Source organism: Lepidochelys kempii, chromosome 6, assembly GCF_965140265.1.
Source record: "Lepidochelys kempii isolate rLepKem1 chromosome 6, rLepKem1.hap2, whole genome shotgun sequence".
In the NCBI taxonomy this organism is placed as follows: Eukaryota; Metazoa; Chordata; order Testudines; family Cheloniidae; genus Lepidochelys; species Lepidochelys kempii.
Window position 1 is genome coordinate 41092357 of NC_133261.1, and position 22987 is coordinate 41115343.

At 40.1% G+C, this 22987-nt stretch overlaps 1 protein-coding gene across 2 annotated transcripts in view; it reads right to left on the reverse strand.

The window, feature by feature from the left end:
- Positions 1-3042: 3042 nt before the first annotated feature.
- The window catches only part of KIAA1549L (KIAA1549 like), a 207629-nt gene continuing 187684 nt past the window's right edge, over positions 3043-22987 (reverse strand). For both annotated transcript variants that reach the window (XM_073347698.1, XM_073347699.1), the window contains 4 exons: positions 19079-19176; positions 17588-17736; positions 11711-11862; positions 3043-6426 (listed from right to left, as the gene is read on the reverse strand). In XM_073347698.1, coding sequence (XP_073203799.1) covers positions 6145-6426; positions 11711-11862; positions 17588-17736; positions 19079-19176 — 681 coding nt within the window. In that variant the 3' untranslated portion in view covers positions 3043-6144. The remainder of the gene's footprint in view (positions 6427-11710; positions 11863-17587; positions 17737-19078; positions 19177-22987) is intronic.

The window sequence follows — 22987 nt, forward strand, 5'->3', positions numbered from 1 at the left end:
ATGTCAGAAGGAGCTGTTTAAAAGAAATCATGTACACAGCACTCTTCACGTTGTCCCATTGGAGTCTGCTAAATCCAGTGCTCCATGCCACAGGTGTGTGACTTTAAATGATGACATTATATGCCATAGTGTTTTGAGAACAGTTTACAGGCATAGAAATGCATTCAGCTACAGCAAACTAATGCATATCCTTGAATTTGATCTCCTTTGTAAATGTGTCACTCAGTGGAGACAATTTTCTGTATCATTTACACTCCTTTGGAGCCTTTATTATCTACTATGTAAATGCATATTTATTAATTATTTACAGACTATAATAGATTGAAACTGTTTCTTGGGAACTGATAGTTGAGTGTTGAAAACTATATTCAGGCACTTTTAAAAACAAACATTATTTTGACCTAATGTAAGGTTTCTTACAATATCTCTGTATTGTATTTAAACCATAGTCAAACCACATATTATTATTATACTTGATAAACTAGCAGCTCAGGGCCTGATGCTTTCAGCAGCTTTACTCAAGTGTAACTGCTTGGGGCTAAATCCTTTGCCATGCCTACGGAGAGCTTGATGTAGCAAAGATGGCTTTAAGGATCAGATTTTATCTGCCTAAAGCTGCAGATAGGCACCTAGTGGGATTTCAGAAACACCTAGGTGCTTCCGTGGGGATTAGGCACTTAGGTGCCCAGTGGGATTTTCAAAAGTCACTATCTCCTTCTAAATACTAAATTTAGGTGCCTAAATACTTCTAAAAATCTGGTGCTAAACTACATTTCTGCCCCATGATTATGAGGCAGGCTGGCTGGCTGGTGGCCTAAGGGTTGCTTTAATTCACATCGGCTTATAATGGCTAATGATAAGCAGCTGTAACAGAGCACACTCCAGTCCACCCAGTCTAGGCCCCGTCAGCACCTGTCCCACCACCACCAAGGCATCTATGCTACACTGGCTTTATACTGTACGAGGATTCCCTATACAAGGGACCTCACCAGCTGCGTCTTTAGGGTAGTTTTCTAACTACTTGGCACTGCCTCACCAGTACAAAGCCACTATACTCAGGAGACGGAGAAGGATCCGACCTATTAATTTCTGTGGAGTTACTGGTGCAAGTGAGAACAGCATTAAGCCCAGAATTAGTTTTGTGTCATTTCCCAGCAGAGCAGTGGTAGCTAGGGATGATTTTCAAAAACCAATTACTTGGTCATCTTTGTTAAAATTCATTTTTTAAAATAGCAAATGAGCACCCAGTACATATGTTAAGCTAAAAACTTATAAATCTCATTTCACAAGCAAGGCTTTGTATTGTTTGGTCAGATTAGATATGTAATGTTCAAAAAAGCGTTCAAATCAAGGAAATCTATTGTTCTGTTTTTGCACTCCTACAATTTAAAAAAAAATGGCAAAACAACTTCGTACTTCTATAAATTGGTAAAACAAATATCTCACTCTTGGGCTCACAGTTCAAGAATCAAGCTTCAGGCGAGAGCAAAGGTTTATTTTGACCATGGGTTAAACTCCTGGAAGAGAGAGAGTTTGGCAGAGAAATTGTGATGGACCGTTAGCTATATTGGCAGTGTTTGGCACTGCTAGGACATTTACACACAAAATACTACCTGTAAATAACACAAATGCTGATATACATTTCACCTTGAACTCTCACCCATTTGAGAAAATTGCTCAACACACCAATAATTTTCTTTGGAGCTATTGCAGAGGATTGGTTACAAACAATCTGGTTCCACACACATTTTGAACAGTGTGTATCATTTACTCCAAAAGCTGTATTTTGGCACAAACGTTAAAAAAAAGAAAAGGCATGTGGGGTAGTGGGAATAGTCTTTGATCTAACAGGTTGGAGCCAGGGTAGTATACTGGGTACAAATATATTGGAATGCTCAGAATACATGGTATTTCTGTGTGAGTGATTTTTTCCCCCATTGTATTTTGGACCCATTGCACTCTACTCCAACAGTTCTTCAGGCCCAGAAATGCAATCCCTATCAAGGCAAAAATCCTGGTGCAGACAATGTGCCTGATTCCTCCTACAGTTTTGTCCATGCAGCCCTAGGGATTCTTTAGGGTTCCATGGTGTAAATAAAGGCTGTTACCCTGTGAACACTTAGACGAACACAACACTGAACACAATGAGCCTATCCCACCATTGCCTTGTGCATCTATACCAGTACAGTGTGACTACAATGAGTGTGAAATGCCACCATCCTTATAATAAGGCTACAGTATATCAGTGTACAAGTGGGTTAAAATCCATTTGATTGCGACCATATTATAACAAGTGTATTGTATGATACTGCTTTTTAAATTTTACATTAGGATACATTCAAAATATATTAGAGTGACATGTAACATGCTGGTACACATTATACATGTCATGTCATGTTATGCACACTCTTGATAACTAGAAGCCATTCTGCCAAACAGAAGCCTGATGTAATTCCATTGCCTTACATGGAGTTGCTCCAAGAATAAATATGGCTTATTGTGGCCATAGAGAATAGTGGTAATTGGAGGTTTTAATTCACAGGCTATTTTGGGATAGTATGAGGTATAACGGATATCATTTCCCTACGTTAATTGGATGTTCAGTGATCCTCAGCAACAAAAAGCAGTGAAGCTGCTGTAACCCCAGAATTTTCTGATCTTCAGGAATCACCATGCCCAAAGGGAGCTATAGATCCCGGAGTGCATAGATACTCTTATTTTTGATATTATATTGAACATGTTCTCTCCCTAACCATTCTGTGGCCACGGCTACTCTGAAGCTGTGTCATATGCACAAGGACACTCTGGTTCTTTAGGATCCATTCCCCATTTTTACAGAGTAGATAGGATTTCCATTCAATGCTACAGAGACATGATGAGACACAAATACTGTTCACATTTCTGCTGTGTTCAGACTTCTTGCAAAACCCAGATAAATTAGTTCCTTCAGAAAAAAAACCACTATTTAACAAATCACACCCCCTTATCCACCTCAAGTTACTGTTCTACAGTTAATTACAAAGAACACATATTAGAGACAGATTGAGTGTTGTAGCACATATACTGTAATGTAGTTCAGTATTATTTTTCAATTTGAAGAGGTTTTTTTTTTTAATTAATGATTTACACATCTGAAGACAAGACATTGATCAGGATATCACCATTTCTTATTAACAAAATCCTAAAATGTTAACATGGAAATGCTATTTAAAAGAATGTTAAAGATTTGTGGGCAGATCTGAGAAGTCACTTTCAGGCTAGGTCTTTTCCAGTAAAAATTGCATCAACATACTTCTGATGAGACTGCAGCTCTAACTGGTAGATAAAGTCTATTTCCTTCTTTTACATCACTGTTGGAAAAACTATATTGCAACTGCTGGCATACAAAATGTTTATTATATTACAAATTATTTGTACACTGTATTTTAACTGCGTCATTGCATTGTGCTCAGATAGCATAATTATAACATGATTTCTCTTTCCACAAATGTCCTTACTGTTTTCATATAACCTTTTCCTGTAGTTCTTTTAAAAACTGCGAAATGTTATAAACAAGATAAAAAGCCATTATGAATGAAGAGATTAAAATGTAACTGTGAATAAAGTGCACCACATTGTTTTTCGAAGTAAATCATGGAATTTTTCAACAGATAGCACATCTTCAATACAATTCCAAACAGAATTAACTTTGGATATCTAACAGTTCTTCCCCAGGTGGGCGGGGCGGGGCGGTGGTGCGGGGAGGGGGAGGAGTTGATTTAACTTTGCCATCATAGTTTTTTCTCTCTAGGAGGATGCAAAGCTAAAATTTAAATGAAAATTATACTGGTGAAACTTGCGTGTAGATAAGGCCTAACAGACAAATTCAGCCTGGTGTGAGAGTGTGCAGTTCCTGCTAAAGCCAATGGGAAATAGTCCTGCTTACGGCAAACCCAATATCTATAAGCCTTCACTTTCAAATGCAATATTTTCAGGGAGACAACAATTAACACAAAAAGACATTTCGATGCATTGTGTTATGCTCATGAGATTAGTATTAGTTGGTTGATAGGGAACTGAGACACCAGTCTGTGTTCATTAGACTCATATTTATATGAAAGGCTGAGTTTCTTTGGTGCTTTGTTCACTCAAGTTATCCAACTGCCTATTTGTGTACTCTAGGCATCAGGTATGAATCTTCATCAATAAGTTGCTCAAGATTTTTCCCTTTTTTGCAATTGGTTTATGGTAATTTTCTGTCCATAATAGATTGGTCAAGTGTATAAATATACAGCATATTTACATAGAGATTACAAAAATACATTTCATTTATATCTAATTAAGTAACAAAAATGAAATTTCACATTTGTTTAAAGATCAACTAGCATTCCAAAATCTTTGAATAGTTAAGGTCTTTAGAGCAAGAGACATCTGTTTTTTCCAGGGTAGCTATGCATCACTATCTGGAATGAGTTTTTTTAATTTTAATTTTTTGAAAAAATAGCTCTGTTTTAAAAGTTTGTGCTTCAACAATTTCAATGTCTCATTCCAATCTTTTTTTTTTCCTGTCCAGTCAGGTTTTTTTCAAATGGCCATAAAGCTAAACCAAGCTCCCTTTCTCACCTCAGTAAAGACCAAAGAAACTCATTACAAAAATGGAATGACCAGATAAAATAGCATATGCATCTGAAGCTGAATAAATTAACAGGATGAACATTACCTTTAACTTCACTAGCCAAACATGCCCAGAACACAGCATCCCATAAGCAACTTCAGTTCCCAAATCTAAATTATTACTGAAGGAACTGGAAGTATTTTGCATCATCTCCTAACTATTTTGTGAGACTGCAAAAGATGAATACTGTCAAATTCAGCTGTTTAGGTTTTTGTGGCGGTTGGACTCATATAACAGTGCAGTATAATCTTTATCTTGAGCAGTCTACAGTCATCATAGGTTCAGCAAATACCCCCCTTTTTCACAGAACAATAATATTTTGTTAAATCCACATACTTGTTTACTTATTTACACTTTAATGTAATCAACAGGTCCTCTACATTCAGAAATTCCTACAGAGACTGAGAATTCTAGAGTTCGTGTATTCACTGCTCCAGTGTAATCAAAGTCAGTCACAGCTTCAGGTAGCATTCTCTGGAATCACTTTACTAGATGTCATTGTTCAAGAAAGAGTACAAAGCACTATGTTAAATAGAGGCTTTCTTGTCAAAGCAGGTGTGTTCTTTATTCCAGGCTGGATAGATTTGCTCAAGGTTCTCAAATTTACCAGCTTCACAATGCATTCAGAATGAATACCTCTTGAATGTAGGGCAAAACTCAAATAACTATTTTTTATTTGTGGGTTTCTGAAAGTTTTTAGCACCCACTTCCTTTGTTAATCTTTCTTACCATCATGCAGCATAAGCTCTCTTAATATTGCAAACACATTCTCTGTAACTCAACAGTGGCATTAATGAACACTGAAACCACCAATTACCCCAATACAATTAACTCTCTTCACAGTCTTCTCTTGTTTCTGGCCTTTGTACTCATAATAGCATGAGAGCTGGGACTATTTACAGGGTACATTGTTTATATTACTTATTCACATCAAATTCTTGTGGTTTGAATGTGGTCTCTAGAAGGAAAAGACTGACGTTGCTTCGTTGCATTCAGCCCTGCTTATTCTGTAATGAACTATTAATATTATCTCAGAAGATTTATGGCCTTTAGTTTACTCAGTACTACCGTATTTTCTTCTTTAATCACAGAAATAAAATTGACATGCAGAAGTTATTTTAGACAGTTCTACTTTTGTGCCTCTTGTGATTCTTAATAGACTGTAGTATTACACAGACATATGTTTAATAGCATCCTAGTGAAAAAGGGCTCATAGGACAAGAGCTAAGTAACAAACAATTGCATATCATAAATAGAACTTATCAGTATTAAAGAGTTGCCTGGCAGCATACCCTTATCCAGCAAACAGAGTGCGTATCTTCAAGTCCTCTTGTTCTATTTCATTCCATTTCACAATAACCTAGTGTTGATCTTTCAGGAAAAAAATTCCATCACTTTGGCACAAGTTGCAGCAAGTTTTTAACTGAAAATTAAGACTTACTTCCTTGGCTACAACAAGGTATGTGATACAAACACTGTGCACAAAGGTATTAGACCTGGAACTCAAACATATCTGTCTGTTTCTTGGCCAGTTTAGCAACCTCCTCTCTTATTGCCTTCACTAGAGCAGCTGTAGAAATGTTGGTAAGAGGTGCGTCAGAAGGGTCGTTTTCTGAGAGGCTCTGCTGAGAAGCTGCAGTAGAAGGCAACGGAGCCTGTTCCAGACTAGGATGCATGTTTGTTGGCTGACTGTACTGGCGGGGAAGTCTTGAAGGAGAGTTATGTTGGTAGCGTGATCGTGGATAAGCCTCTATGTAACCAGGGAGCGGAACCTATAGAAGAGAGCAATCACACAAAATAGCTGGCCTTCAGGTCACCTATTACTTAATCTAACACTCCAGAGAACTCCATGCAGTCAGATCCAAATGAACATATGCCTCTTGGGTGCAAGTTAACAGAAAACAGACTTCATACTCATAGTGCCACTTCACTGTGTACATTTTTGTATGTGCTGTTTGTAAGCAACAATCACTGTTAAGTTCCTAGCTATTCAAATTGTGTGAACAAATTCTCTTTGCAGAGGAAAAAAACCTGTACATGCTAAACTGATCACCACTACAAGGGCAGATGGATGCCTTGTTGAAAGAGTGTCCCTTTATTATTTTGTATGATGCTTTGTTTTCCTATAGCTGATTTCAATACAGAGATATTTTTCAGGATACTGTGATAAATCTAAGGCATAAATTATACTTAAAAAGCCAAGAAAAGAAGAAAGGAGTTTGCTGGCTTGAAGCACCACTGTCTAATCCACATGAAGCAAGCAGCCAGGTTCTGAGTCTTAATGCTTCCAATAAAAACTGACAATGGACATAGCATTAGAGACAGGCTATCTGGGTTTTTTTCGCCTTCCCCTGCAGCATAAAGCATGGGTCACTTGCAGGTTTAAACTAGTGTAAATGGTGGATTCTCTGTAACTTAAAGTCTTTTAAATCATAATTTGAGGACTTCAGTCATTCAGCCAGAGGTTATGGGTCTATTACAGGAGTGGGTGGGTAAGGTTCTGTGGCCTGCAATGTGCAGGAGGTCAGACTAGATGATCATGATGGTCCCTTCTGACCTTAAAGACTATGAGTTCATGAGTTCAACACTAAGGAGCTGCCTCACCATTTACTAAGGGGAAAATGAAGTGTTCAACCTGTCTGCTAAAATTGGGATGAAAATCCTCTCTCTATATATCCCTGAAACCCATCATTACACAGCTGGCTATGTGCTTTATTGGACAAGGAGCTTTGACTTCTCTGAAACATCAGGTTTTATGGCCAAATTCAATGCCGGTGGAACTCTTAACTCAAATGCAATTATACCAGAGATGAATATGGCCCATCGTGTCAATCATAAATAATGGTAATTGGAAGATTTTATTCCCACATTGGACCAGATATGCCACAGTTACATTTCAGTTTTACTTTGCCCTAACTCTGTGGATTTCAGTGGAGTTTCAGTGGCTTAAACTAGAGTAGCAGTGAGGAATCAGGCCCTTCGTCCCTACAGGATACTAAATGTTGCTGGTGCAACACAATGATCCACAATGGCAAGCTCTAAATTCTTATCAAAAACTGAATTTGAGGACGTTTTAGAACTCAGCTTCTAACTAATTTTATTTGTTTTGCAAACTGCCTAGCAAATTGGTAAAGAAACGACAGTGCTTAGTTTTAAGGGATGTTTTAAGCCACTGTGTTTAAAGTTCTGGTTCATTTTCTTAATTAGACAAAGTAACTTTACCCAAGAGTTTACTGATACAGAGTAACCATTTTAAATCCAATTAGAAAAAATGAAAAAGAATCTCACTGATTTTCAGATTTGAAGAAGTGATTGGCACAGAATCCTATGGTCATCATAAATCAATAGAAAAGCCATTAAAATGCATAAACATAGAAATTCTTTTACTTTTAAATAGATAATTCTTTTACTTTTAAATAGAAAAGGACACAGGGCCAGATTTTCAAATGAATTTTGTTCCCATTTAGGCATCTAAACGAAGTTGCCAGATTTTCCAAAGTGTTCGGTACTGAGCAGCTTCCACTGACAGCAATCATCGCTGTTGGGTAAACTGTTGATAGCTGAGCACCTTTGGAAATTTGGCTATTTTATTTAGGTGATAAATGGGAGCTCTTGGGTACTGAACTTCTGAAAATCTGGTCACTAAGGGATGGATTTTCAAAGATATGAGGTGTCTAACGTTGCAAATAGGTGCCCAGTGCGATTTTGAAAAGCACCTAAACAGGTGGGGAGGGGGGACAAACTTCTATTGAAACTAATAGGAGTTACGCGCCTAACTGCTTAGGGCTGGAGAGGGGACAAACTTCTATTGAAACCAATAGGAGTTACGCGCCTAACTGCTTAGGGCCTTTTGGAAATCCCATCAGATGCCTATTTGCATCTTCAGGCACGTATCTTTGAAAATCTGGTCCCTCATATTACATATGTGCTGCACGATTCAGGGTATTTCCATTCACTTGTTGCACAAAATATAAAATCCACCAGGCATAGTATTTGCCTGAGTACTAGATGAAAGTTGTATTTAAATACAGCCAGGAGGCTGCATCCCTGTTTAGTACAGAATTGGACTGATCACATAGGAAGCATTCCTATTGAACAATATATAAAAACCACTAGAGGTCACTATTTTATGGCTGGTTTCAGAGTAACAGCAGTGTTAGTCTGTATTCGCAAAAAGAAAAGGAGTACTTGTGGCACCTTAGAGACTAACCAATTTATTTGAGCATGAGCTTTCCTGAGCTACAGCTCACTTCATGGCTTTTACTCAGCAACAACTGAAGATTTGCTTGGACGATCATAGCCCCGCCAGATACATTTCCCTTCCTCCACCAAATATAAAGTTTCAAATCTTTGCTTTTCTTTGAGAAAGAAGTGCATTAAAGTAAATGAAGCTTAAAGTAAATTCTCACAATTTCACCCATATTTGGTGTTTTTTAAAGCCCCAGCTCCAGGAGGCATGCGATTAGTGGAGAATCTCAGTTTTCATTTTTTAAAAAAGTAAGGTTCTAGCCCTCGTGATTTCAAAAAGAAAGCATGAAACCAAGACTCAAGTGCATTCTAAAAACTCACAAACCAGAAGACAGAGAAACTCAAAATGTTTTATTTTTAATTTCATGATTTTGAGGACCAATTCATGAGGACCAATATTTTTGAACATATTGAATTGGCAATATTGTGATTCTATTCCATAGTGACAATTTTCAGATTCAGGAGATCCCTGGGCATGATATAAATCATTTGGGGGCAGAATCTTGGTTAAAAAAAGGGGGGGGGGAATTTTTTTCCACATTGTTTCTTTTCTTTCTCTTGCCTACTAAGTAACCCCATTTTCTGGCTGTGGGCTCATAAGGAGATGCCAGCCCCCTGTTTACGAGGAGGTAGGGGCTAAAAGCTCTGAAGGGTAAATGTAGCTGAAGGAAATCTGCTGCCTTCTCCTCTAGGAGAGGGATTCATACCCCCTCCTGCCACAATGATCTTTTGGGAGCCCTCCCTCCCCCAATGCTTCCTCTTTGCCTCCTCATATACAAAGTTGGGGACTACTGCCTGTAGCAGTTGCCCCAATACTGCTCCTGTGACCCTCTCTCCACCACCCAGGCTCTCTGGCCTTACCAGAGTGTATCCCCTTCCAAAGAAAGGAATAGCAGGCCGGAGTTTCCCTCCAGCTCCATTCACCTTCTTTAGAGCCGCCAGTTCCCACTACGTGGCAAATAAGATCTGGCCATCACTTCCTTAGGCTATAGACAGAAAGTAGGACCATAGGAAGGAAAGAGGTAAAAATTAAATACTTCACCTATGTTTTTCAAAGTAGAAGTCTAAACTCATTGATATGGTTCCAAGGGGCCTCCTAAATTTGAAAGAGTCAGTAGGGTTACAAACCAGGCTTACCACAATTTAATAACTGAAATTCTCCTCTGAAAAGGGACTTTAAAAATGACACCACAGGGCACCATATCCCCAGGACTCTTCAAAAGATACTTTTTCCAATGGCCCGTGCTACAAATTCAACCTGGAATCAGAGTCCAGCTTGGTTCTTTCCTTCTCATGTGGCAGTAATAAAGGTCTGATAGGCCAAATGGGGTCCTCAGCAATACCTCATTGTTTCCAGTGGCGTCGCATGGGGTAACTTATTGGCCCTGTAATGGCAATTTACTAAACAGTTCTATTGATCTACAGGGAGAAATTGAACACATCTCCCTTTCTGTTTAGCTGAGTTGGTTCTGCAATAACAGGAGTAAACTGAATCCACCAAGGTAGCAGATTTGTTGAGTAAGAAGTTACCATTTTTTAAAAGGTCATTTTACAGGAAAGTGGGAAAACAAAGTCTAATTGTGAGAAATGGTTTCAAATATGAAAAACAACTCAAGTTCACCTTACAATCTTTGTATTTCTACAAAGCTACTTAGATTATGGACTGTCACGCTAAATATTATAATGAATTTGTGCTCACATATCTAGAGCGTGTGTTAACTTGTAATGACCACAGCCTACAGTACAAACAGCTAATAATAAAACAATTTATTTTACTTTTACTGAACACTATCTATTCCGATTTTAAGTATCATTCAGCTACTTACTCTCAGGCTCAACTGGGCTTAACTGAGCAACAGAAAGCCTAGTCTTTTTTTAGTCTGTTTTATAAAAACGTACTGTTTACCATTAAGGGAAATTAAAACTTCTCTCATGCTCCATTTTTGTATCCTCTTCCCAGTCTCATCTTCACACTCTCTCCCATGCTACTTCTTAGCTGTGGAACATTCCCATCTTTTCATGAGCCAACCTCTCGCTCCTCTTCAAATCTCTCCCCAAAATACAATTCTTCCACGAAGCTTTTTAAAAAATGCGAGATTCTTATACCACATCTGTCTCATGATAGTATAAATGCCTTTGATCCCAGGCAATGCCCTGGCTGTTTTGTGCCATTCCTCTTGCCCGGGGGGATACTAAGGATGTAAGGCTCCACCATAGCAGCTCCTATGCCACATCCCGTGCCTATGACTGGAACAAAGGGCATGGGCATGGCCAAGGCTTCCCTTGAACCTTTGCAATACACATCTTGTGTAAAAAGCCCTTTGGGGCAGGTTGCCCCACATAAATGGAATGGTGGCTTTTTGCTGAATTGATCCCAATACAGTTGGATGTAAGACAGTCAGTTAGCTATTTGCATGTTGTCTCTAAAGTTAACAGTCGCAGTTCTCCACTGCCTCTGAGCTACAATCAGACATAGTCGAGAATGGTGGCTGTAGAGAGCCAGTTATGGCTTCCCAATCCCCCAGATGCCCTATTCAAGCAGAAGTTAGAGCAGCCAGTGAGGGATCAGGTGCAGTGGAGCTTGGCTCCCCTTCCCACCCTGTCTCGGGCATTTCCCCAGCCTGTCCCCTCTTTCCCATTCCTATGGCATCTCTACTACATCTTTACATTGCTGAAGATTCTCCGCACACTGGGAGAATTCTCCTGTCCAAATTTCCTGCCTCTTTAAGTTCACTTTGCACCACTTATGCCCTCTATGTGTAAACCATATGACATATTATTATAATAGAGAAAAACAAGAACACTTACTGAGTCTGCCCATTGCCCTGGTAATTCATTATCTCCAGCATAGGGCATCCAGGCTTGGTTCCTGTATGCTGTGGGTGGTGTTGGGATGAAATAGCCTGTGAATCCAGGTCGGTTTGCTGCTGGTATAGCAAACACTGCTGGTACTGTATTTCCTATGAAGCAATGGGGTAGAGATGATTAATAGTTGATAATCTTAGCTATAAACCTAGAGGATCATTTCAAAGTGTACCTCAAGCAGCCTAGGGAGACACTCTGAGTGTTTGTGAGAATGTTGATAATAACAAACTAGAATATGATTGCTCCCATCAGCTGCACAGAGCCCCTTTCTAAAAAGGCAGACCATATTAGAGAAGCTAAGGACTGTATGTTGCAGATCAGAAGTGAGGTATATTTGTAAAGTTGTCTCAAGAAGTATGCACAATAGTTGTGTCAGAAGGAGGAGAGCTCAGTGATATGTAGCAGATATGGATGGCTTCTCCCTTCCTACATGGGTTAGTGGTCATGCCCCTCATACACTCATTATCTCATGACCAGCCTCCAATATCTATCTACAACATTCATAGAATCATAGCATTGTAGACCTCGAAAGGTCATCTAGTCCAATCCCCTGCACTCATGGCAGGACTAAGTATTCATGAGAGAGCAGAGGTCTTTTTGTGCTGGATTTTCACTACTTTTGCCCCTTCTCCCAACTGACACGCATATTTTGTCTTTGTAGGCTCAAAGAAGACCCCACTCGGATCAGATCCATTCTCAAATAACTGATTTCTATTCAAGCTGAAAGTCATTACAAAAGACTAGCGTAACAGGGCACACAAGCCTCCACACAAGACAGGAAATTAGCTCAAAATAACCCCAGCGAGGGGTTTAAGAAGAAGAACCCTGCTAAGCTGGAGACGAGCAGGCAAAAGTAGCAGATGTAGAGTTCTTTCTGTGGGAGAGAAACTTGCCAAGGCCAAGACGGTGCTTAGCACATCTCCCAGAGAAAAATACACTTCACCTAGTGTATTGTTTTGTCTGAGAATAACTGGCAGCAGCTAGTTCCACCTATTTTGTTGGGATAAAAAAAAGAAACAGTCTTTCAGCGTGTCGATCACAACGATGGCATACAATCTCTTCTGACGTCCCACCTCAGCCTCTGTTTTTAAACAGACTTGTAAAGAATGTTAAGCTGCCAGGGCTGACAGATGCTTGGAGTACTGTAGATGTGGTATGCTCAGAAATGGGAAGACTCAGGCAGTGCACTTCAGCCTCTAGGGGAGTGCCCTAGGGCACACTCAACACAACTCTACAATCCAGTTAAGGAGAGCAGTAGATAAGCTCCCAGTGGAGCTTAATGCAGCCCTAGGCCGGAAGGATTGTGAATGCAATTCAGGGCTTATAAAGAGGGGAAAGATACATTTTACTGCTAACTTCCCTCTCTAGGACCATTATTGTTAGGAAAGTTTTATAGGGAGCTGTACCTTTACACTGCTCTTTATAGTCACAGGGCTAGATTGTGGCAGTTAGGCACAAGCCCCCAGCAAGGAGTGGTGTGGAACTGCACCACAGCAGGAAAAGCATTGGGGATACTGTCTTAGGCAAGTACAGTCATCTTGGTGCTGGTCCCTGGACAGGGAGGTGTACAATTCATACCAGTCATTATGACTGGCACAGAATGCTACCTGCAGTTTGCCAGCCCCTTTCCAGGAGCAAATAGTGAAGTATTGGGCCATTAACCCACCTCTTCCCGGCTCCCTTTTCAGAGCACCTGCTCCAGGAGTTGCCAGGGTAGAGGGAGGAAGAGGGACAAGTGCCTCTGTGCATCCCAGAGCATAGAGCACATGATGACTGGTATTGTAAGACGATGTGCATGGCTGGGGGAGAAGCTTCCTGCTCAACCATGCACAGATAAGGGGGTGGCCATCCTGCACTAAAACATGCCTTCTGCCCAAAAAGCTTACCATCTAATTAAGAAAAGGCAAACAGACATACATACTAAGTGTACAATGATAATCCTGTGTGATACCTTATTGTAATTCTTACTTAAGAATTTCTTGTAATTTCTTAGTTTCAAATTAACGAGCAGGATTTTCACCTAAATTAGGGCATCTTTGTGCTGCTCCAGGCAGAATCAGGATCTGGGGCAAAATATAGATATATTTAAAGCTGGTGCTTATCTAATCAGAGAGGTAGAATCTCTTTGACCCTAAATCATTCCATTGACTACTCTCACACTGAAGGACAACTCAAGCATTCTCAGCTGTCCAAGTACTTATGATACTTTCATCCAAGGAGCCCATTTTATACAAACTTAAACCAAATATACACAGATCATTTTATCCTCTACTGAAGTGCAGCATCTCTGAGGAAAAATATGTGATTTTCCTTTTAATACAGCACAGCAATAAATCTCCAGAGTACAGGAGAAGAAGTGAAGAATGTTATCTAGTTGAAATTGCAGGACACATATCCTACCAAAGGCACAGTATATAGAAGGGGCATTCTAAAATGTGGGATATTGTATACTTCAAAATGTTTTAAAATGATAGGGTTGAGCCTCAGTGCTTCCTTTTAGATACTTATGTTCCACAGAAGTTACAGGCAACAGATTACAGTTTAGGGTATCCAAATTTTTATACTCAGTAGTACATGGTGAGTATGATGCAGATAACTAATACTTCTTAGGAGGCTGCAAGACAAACTGTTCAGAAACATTAAAGAAGTGATGTCTAATAAGCCTGTCAATTTCAAGACCCAAAGTCTTAGTCTTTAGAATTTAGAAAGCCAAATTTTTGTAGCTTTTCATTAATAGTTATATTTTGTCAATGGGAAGCCATCTTCTCAGGCAGATGTTAGCCAGGTAAATAGTGTCAAAACAATATGGCCCCTTGGTCTCTGCACTATTGTGCCTCAGTCAGGCACTATGCCCCAAAACACACAGAGGGGAGCAAAGCCATTGCATTACCCACTGACCGCATGCAATCTGGTGTGCTGGGAGTGGGGGTGGGATCACTTCTTCCTATCCCTTCTGGGAGGCTCTTGGCTCATGGGTTGAGATTTCGGAAGCCAACTAGGGGATTTAGCTCTCTCAATTAGATTTGTGTGATTAAATCTCAGTCAACCTTGAAAATGTCAACCATGTGCTCCGGTGCATGCAAGGACTGTCATTGTGCCCAGATCCTTGCACCCTTCTCTTCCCCTACCTTACACATCTGTTCAGGGCCAAGCACTGTGAAGCCTACAATGGAGATGTTTCTGTGGTGCTACCTATGGCCTTGATCCAGCAAAACACTTAAACACATGCTTATCTCTATGTACTTTGATAGCATCAATGGAACTATCCACATGCTTAAAGTCACAATGAGAGTATCCATGTGATTAAAGTTAAGTGTAGTTTAAATGTCTTGCTGAGGCAGGGCCTGGCCTACACTTGACTGGATTTGCTGGTTTTGCCAGATCAGCAAACCCCATAGTGGAGATGCAAAATTATACCTGTAAATGATCTCTTTTTTTTTTTTTTGGTGTAGCTTAGACAAGTTCCTTGAATGTAGTTAGCTATCCTGCCAAAAGGCCTTTTGTATTGGTATAACTATATCTACACTCGGGCTTTTGCAAGCACAGCCATGTCAAATGAGGTGGAAAAATAATCACACGCGTGAGCAATAGAGCTATGTCAGCAAAACTTTTAAGGGTAGGCCTAGGGCCAAAGGCATTTAAGTGAAGTGTAAAGGAGCCCTTCCTGCTGGGCACAGCACAGCTATTTATTTGTTAGTTATTCTTTTTGTGAGTGGTCTTGTTAATATCAACATACTATCCCATACCAGCATGTAATAAGGGTGGTTCGTGATTTATCAGAGAGCAGACCAACAAACTAACACCCTGAAGATCGGTGATTCAAAACCTCTTTATTTCAGATCCTCATAGCTAGACTCAGGCTTAGTGCAAGCAACAAACAAAATTAACTACTAAGGTATTTTATTTCATATATTGGAAGTTTTTATAGTACCAAATTCAGAGAAATCCCCACCCTAACTAAAGTCTATCTTCTGATGAGGTCTTCACTCATGGTGTGGAGTGTAAGTGTGTGTGTAGATGGGGGGGGATTAGTGAGGTCAATACACAAGTGGAGAAGGTGTTTAGATTTGTTTTATTAAACAGACAGCTAGGCTGGCTGACTGACTGGTGTTACAATATTATGGGGGGTGGGGAGGGGGGGAATCTCAGACTTTGCTTGAAGGGCCTGAGGCTGCAAAGAGCCGCAACTCTCACTGTGAGGGGAGTGAGCAGAGCTAGTGAGTGGACCACAGGAATTGCATTAAACTAGCGAGAACAAGGGAGTAAAATAAATGCAACGAGTGCTGGAGAAGAGAGAGGGAGAGAAAGTCTCTCTTTTGGGCCTGATTTCCTCAAACATATTTCACCCTTTTATTCATGGTTTTCTTTTCCTCTGTTTCCAAGTAGAACAATGACAAACTTAGTGTTTTGTTTTGCAAGCAGCTCCTTTCTGGGGTCAAAGTGCAAAAGACTCAGCTCCCATTAACTCTTGTTTGTTTTGATCACTACAGACAAGGATGCTTGTACTCTGCTGCACTCTATACCTACATTAGGTGGCAAAGTCCCCCCAGTTTATGATGGAACAGGGCTAAATTATGCAGCAAGGTTAACTGACTACTGAGTCATTCAAGAATCTTCTCTCTTAGTGCATCACACAATGAAACACTAATTAATCCAGGCTCTGACTTGCACTGTAGTAGAGGATACTAACAGTTTTGGTATTTCCACAATGGCAAAGCTTTGGAAACAAAAACAATCAATCAAAAAGACATTTTAAGTCACTTTTTCTTCATGTCCTGCTGGGTGTGAAGTTAATCAGGAATAGGTGGTACAGACTCTGACACGAGAAGTCTGTGAGGAGGTGGGGAAACGTTATCACAGTAGAACCTATAAGCCCCAGCTGAGATTGGAGCCCCATTGCAGTGGGCACTGTACAAACACATCATAAGAAACAGTCACTTCCCCAAGGAGTTTACAATCAAAATAAAAAAGCCAGATAAAGCATAGCAGAGGAAACAGAGGTAGAGAGGTGACATGACTCATTCAAGGTCACCCAGCAGGTTAGTAGGGGAACCAGGAACAGAACCCTGGTCTCCTAGTCCTGTGCCCTCTCTGCCTGACCACACTACCTCCCTTGAATGGGACTCCAGCTGCTCTAGCCTCTACTGTCAGAAGTTAATTCATCTGACTTCAGAAAGTTATAATTCATTCCAGTGAATAGGGGGAAGGGGCAGTTGATATTTGCTGCTGCTGGGGATTTAAAACATATTGAAACAGGACAGTGAGCTCTCACTGCACAAGCCAGGGAGGAAGGGGAGCTCTTTCTATACTTTTAGCAGCACTGGACAAGGAGGCAGGAGAGCTCTGTGTTTAGGAGATGGGTAGAAGCTGCATTTTCCCCTGCTCTCCCCTTATTTTAACCCTGGGTTGCTGCTATTGTTTTTTCAGAGACAGTGTTCAATCATGCAAGGCTAGGAGAGTGGCAGGCAGATTGTAGTTCTAGCAGGGTTCAGAAGCTTTGTATGGCAACTGCCTCCTACAAACCAGGACTCAACAAGTAGTGTGGCCATACTTGCTTCTGATGAACTCCCCCCAGGCCCTTAACCAAGCCACACAATCTCCACTCCATAAATTCCACCGGTTTCCTGGTAAATATGAATTATTTGACGTGCATGTGACAAGAGGGGCAAGACAGAGTACCCCAAGCCACCAAGAAAAGCATTTAATAAATCCTTCTCCATAACAACAAATAACAATGTGTGCTTGCAATATCCCATACACTCATCTGTACACAACACAGATTGGGGAGGTGATTTCTGTTTGTACTACGCTCGTTTTCACCTGAGTAGTTCAATGCTGACTGATCCAATGGACCCACAGATACCGGAGCTCTTGAACCTGGGGCAAAGGATGCAGGTTCATGCTGTTGGCCCTGCTCTGTCCCACTGGATTCAGATATTCTTGTCTTGCTGCCAATATCTGATGTTGACCTGCGCATCACAAAAAACAGCAAGAAACTTTGATAATTCTGACTGATAAGCAATATCCTCAACAAGGGTGGCAGGAGTTCCAAGCAGAAAACAGTAGGGAACTATTTGCTTTTTCTGTGGCATCCCTGGTTGCAGGAATATCAATAGAAAGCAACTTCCTTTGTCCTTGGCCTCTATCTTCTACAGTATTTTTTTACAATTCTACAGCCCAGTCACTCAAAACTCCAAAATGGATCCAATAATAAGATACAACAGACAATGCTGGATAATTACCACTCGGTGTGGCGTTATAAAGCAGAAGACTGAGTGATTTTAGCTTTGTGTAGAGCACTGTTGTCCCTAAGAAATGCCATGCGTCAATTGTCTCCTATCATGAAATCTAACTGACCAAAATAAGCCAAGCAATGAGAACTATGCATTTCCTGAGGTGATGATATCATTGGCAGCCAATTAGAAGAGCTCCATTAGTGTTTGGCATTCTGACGGAATTTCACAGTAACAGCCAGCAGGCATACATGTCCTTTAGGATCATAGTTTGCCCCAGGTGGTGTTATACAGCACATGGCTGAAGGCCAAGTGACTTCATCCACCTGAAAAGGGCAATAATTGCTCAGAAATGCCTTATTGCTATGGTGAAACAAAATGTATATATTAAAAGTAAAGAAAACAGACATGCATTTATTAGTCCTGAGGAACACGGGAAAGAAATATCCAGCAGTCAGTCAGCAATCCGTGACTGAGTCCTGAGTTCCAAAAGCCATTTTATTATTTATCCGTATCATTTTCTATTCTATAGGGCTGGACGACTTAGAAAAAAAAAGCAGAGAGGATGTGAGTGTGAAATATCCACTACTTTATACAATATATGCCATTTTGTCTGTCTTTTTAAAGTCGAGTTAAACTATGGCTTGAGAGATTTCAGAGCATAGATTTGCTAAATTTATTAGACAACTCACTAGCTAATAGTGGAATATGGGATCCTTTGGGGTTTATTTTCTTCTACCATGTTGAAATTTAAGCACCGGAAATGAAAAGAGAGAGTTCCTAACTTCATTAACATCTCTTCATTACGAGGAAGGTGGCTACTACATGCCACTACAAGTTATAGGTTTCAGAGTAGCAGCTGTGTTAGTCTGTATCCGCAAAAAGAAAAGGAGTACTTGTGGTGCCTTAGAGACTAACAAAATAGCTCACGAAAGCTTATGCTCAAATAAATGTGTTAGTCTCTAAGGTGGCACAAGTCCTCCTTTTCTTTTTACTAGAAGTTATAGTTATGGAGTCATTCTCATTAGAGCAATAGAGATTTACAGTTCTTGGCTGTAGCAAAATAATAATGAATTACCTCCTGAGAGATGCCACAGCCACAGGACCTGTTCTGGGAGGAACTGGGGGTGGGGGAGAGCCCATTACCATTTCAGGAAGCTGAGAAAACCTGTACGCCTGTGAAAGAGAAAAATGAATATTTTCTAAAACTTCAATTGACCTTATTTTAAAAAACAACAACATGAGAACCTAAAAAGTGAAGGTATTTGTTTAAATTCATTCCAACAGCCCTTAAAATTGTGTGAACAGTTCTATAATCGCTGGCTGCTAGGAAGTTAACTTTTGGTGGTGCCTATAGTAGCAGGTATTTTATTTCAGATTTTATAACAGGCCAAGTGATTTTAGAATAATGCAGAAAGCATACACACAGATGGTATCACAGAGCTACAGCTGAGCAATTAAAAAAGAAGAAATAAGAAAATAATGCCTCAGTCACTGTAATCCAACCTGAGAGGTAAATCCTTCACAATTTTGGAAGACTCATCCCTTCCTGAAAACCCCCAGAGAGTGAGATCACAGTACTTTTTGCCCCTCTGAAAGTTAAGTGTTTTTAAGTCAGTATATCTGGAAGCATCCTCAAAGCAACATATACTGAAATGAAACTGCCTGCAAGCAATTACTTGATATTTGAACTTCTTTTTTCTGGCCTTTCAGGGGATTTTTCCCCCATTTTCTCCTAGGCAAGAAAACCAAGGTTCTTAAACCACAACACTCTAAAGCAATGGAAGTCCCAAATAAATCCACAAAGCAAGGTAATTCAGAGAAACCCAGGATCAGACTGTTGAGTCATGAAATCGAGCATCCAGCCTCCAGCAAGGCTGGATTTCATCTCTAGTACATCTAGAGACTGTGCAATGCTTACTGTATGTCAACAGAAACATCTTCCTGACCCTCATGGCCATCAGCTCATGGTCCAAAGAATGACGTATCACCTTTATCCATACTGTTGCTACAAATATTATTTGTCAGAACTTCATCTAATCTGCTTGGAAATACAAGTGATCGTGTATAATTCTGCTTAGCAGTAGATTGAACCTCTTCTCAGACACTCCCTGATTTACTTTCCCAGACAAGTCTAGGTACTGAAGACATCTTAGAGCAATGCATGGGATTACAGTTAATGCAGCTGAACCATAACTAAGACGATACAACATGACAAGGTATTAGGAGACTGTCTAATCTCCTCAAACCTATGAAATCAGAGGCTGAAGTCCAAATGTCTTCAGCCAGCAGCATCCTACAGTGATAATCAATAAAAACTTAATCTTTTTGGTCCAACACAGTTATTTTCTGTTTTAAATATCTGCAAAAATGTGGTATCACAGATAGCTTGTGAAAAACTGACTTCTGATGCAGACAACTGTAGATATAATAGCATTAAAAACTATTCTCCCTCTAATCTACTGTTCAGGTCCCTGAGTAGAAATGTCAATGGCACTCACTTTGGTATTCAATCTAAACTAATTCAGACTGGAAATCAGGTGGAACTTTTTAACAATGAGAGTAGTTAACCACTGGAACAATTTAAAGGGTTGTGGGAGATTCTCCATCACTGGCAATTCATATATTAGGATTGGATGTTTGTCTAAGAGATACGCTAGTTCAAGCAGGAATTTATTCAGGGAAGTCCTGATTATGTGTTTGTTTCTTAATCTTACTTTTGTGTTTTAGCGGATTGCATCTATTTTCCTTTATCATACCAATTCCAAAAATGAGTTGCAAAGATAAAATAGGTTTAAGAGTAGCAGCTGTGTTAGTCTGTATCTGCAAAAAGAAAAGGAGGACTTGTGGCACCTTAGAGACTAACCAATTTATTTGAGCATAAGCTTTCGTGAGCTAAAGTTCACTTCATTGGATGCCGATGAAGTGAGCTGTAGCTCACGAAAGCTTATGTTCAAATAAATTTGCTAGTCTCTAAGGTGCCACAAGTCCTTTTTTTTTTAAGATAAAATAGAGACTCTTGCCCTTGTGACAGATTTGTCTATATCTATATTGAACTATAAAGCTCATGGTGTTCACAAACAAAATTTTTATCGGAAACAGTAAGGTGCCTTCACTGTTGCTTTAACCTCCATATTGAACTGGGATTCCTTGATGTGTTACCAGAGACTATGTGCTCTCAGCAGAGGCTAACAGAGGGCAATCAAGTGTTGTTGACTGGAAGACCATTCAGGTTAAATGGAAACACCCTAGAACAATGAACTGACTGCAGGCCAAAGGAACCAGTTCTCCCAGGTGGGCTCTTAACCAAGCAATGAATCACCTGATGAGGCACTTGAAGCCACTCAAAGCCACTCAGAGGAGTCACTTGACAGAGGGTATTGAAACCTTATAAAAGGACTCTCCTCTCTCCACCAAATGTGGGGAGACCAGAATAAGAACACAGAGCTGGGCAGGTGGAAAAAGAGGAATCCTAACTGCCCTGGAAGGACATTAAAACCCTAAGGGCCCTCAGGTGAGGTGAAGAAACTGAGGCAGGGACTTATATGCAGGTTTTGTTATTTTTCTATAGCTATGTATATTTCTTGTGCTGTGTCTAGGAATAAAGCTGGTTCAGAAATTCCTTTGCGAAGTCTGTGTTACTGCTTTGACCCTCACGAAGCCCCAAAGAGGGGAAACCAGTCATTCAGAGGATCCCCAGCAGTGGTGGGACTCTGGGGAGTGTGCAAGAATGAGTGGGGAGGCTGAGTACAGCTGGCACTAAAGAGGAAGGCTTGTAATTGGCTCTAATGTGGTTCAGACATTAGATAATTTGATTTCAGTATTAATATTTAATCAGCTTCAGGTTATCGATTCAATTGAGCTGGGTGCCATTTTTGAGTTGAGGGTTATAACCCAGTTAGTAGCTGAAAGCCTGTGTTGTTGCATTGCTATAGTTCATAAGCCCATGTGCTTTAAAGAAGAAGGCCAAAAAACGGCTGAGAACTAAAAAATTGGCCAGTAATAAACTACGCATCTCAGTAATGATTGAACCTGTGATATTCCAAGCTCTTGACCATGCTTGTAGCTGTTTCTTTCACTTCACACTGACTCTGACATTCTAGGCTTCAGAGTGATATTTGGAGTTATTCCCCGGGTGGGCTGGGCTGTGAAAGCTGGGTGGATTTGTGAAAGTGGCAAATGAGAGGTATGTGCTGCAGAGAGGACTTATGAGTTTGGGGTTATCGTGTGTGCTGGTGATTGTGTTGATTTGTGTCTAAGGGGGTTTGTGCTGGGACATTTGTGTTGATTTGTGAGAGTGGCAGTAGGTATATGGGTGTGGACGTTGGGTCAAGTAATGCAGTCTCCCTCACACAACCAATGAAACTGTTGCATGCAGATAAGCTGCAGAGTAAGGATAGCGATTGGCTGAGTTATCTCTGATATCATCATGATCTAGGATCCTTGGCCTGGCATACAGAGATGCCTTATTACAGCATGGGTGTAATTCATAAAGTCAAAATAGCTGAAAACTTAAATTGGATGGTAACAGACCACAAAACCCAGTGATGATTCAACCTACTGATATTCTGAACAAAGAGAAGGTCTCAACCATGCTTGTAGCTGCTTTCATCACTTTACACTGACTCGGATATCTTAGGCTTCAGAGTTACAATCCTAGAATCTTATATATATGAATAGCCACCTCTTTATATCCCTTCTTAGGGTTTACTATGTATTAATCTGACACTTTAACTAAATTGATTCCAATCCAATATTGATACTAACTTGTTGATTTGACCGTGATTTGATTTTGGTTTAATAGTTCAATTTATTATTATTTTATTATTATTATTAATGGTAGCTTAGCTGTGGGGATATGTTTCCTTGATTTTAATTTTAATAGCTGTAAAAGTTTACAAAACTGATATTGATTCACATTTGCTTCAATAAGCAGCATGGGTCTAGAATCTTTGAGACGCTGGCTGAATATCAGCTAGTCAAAGCC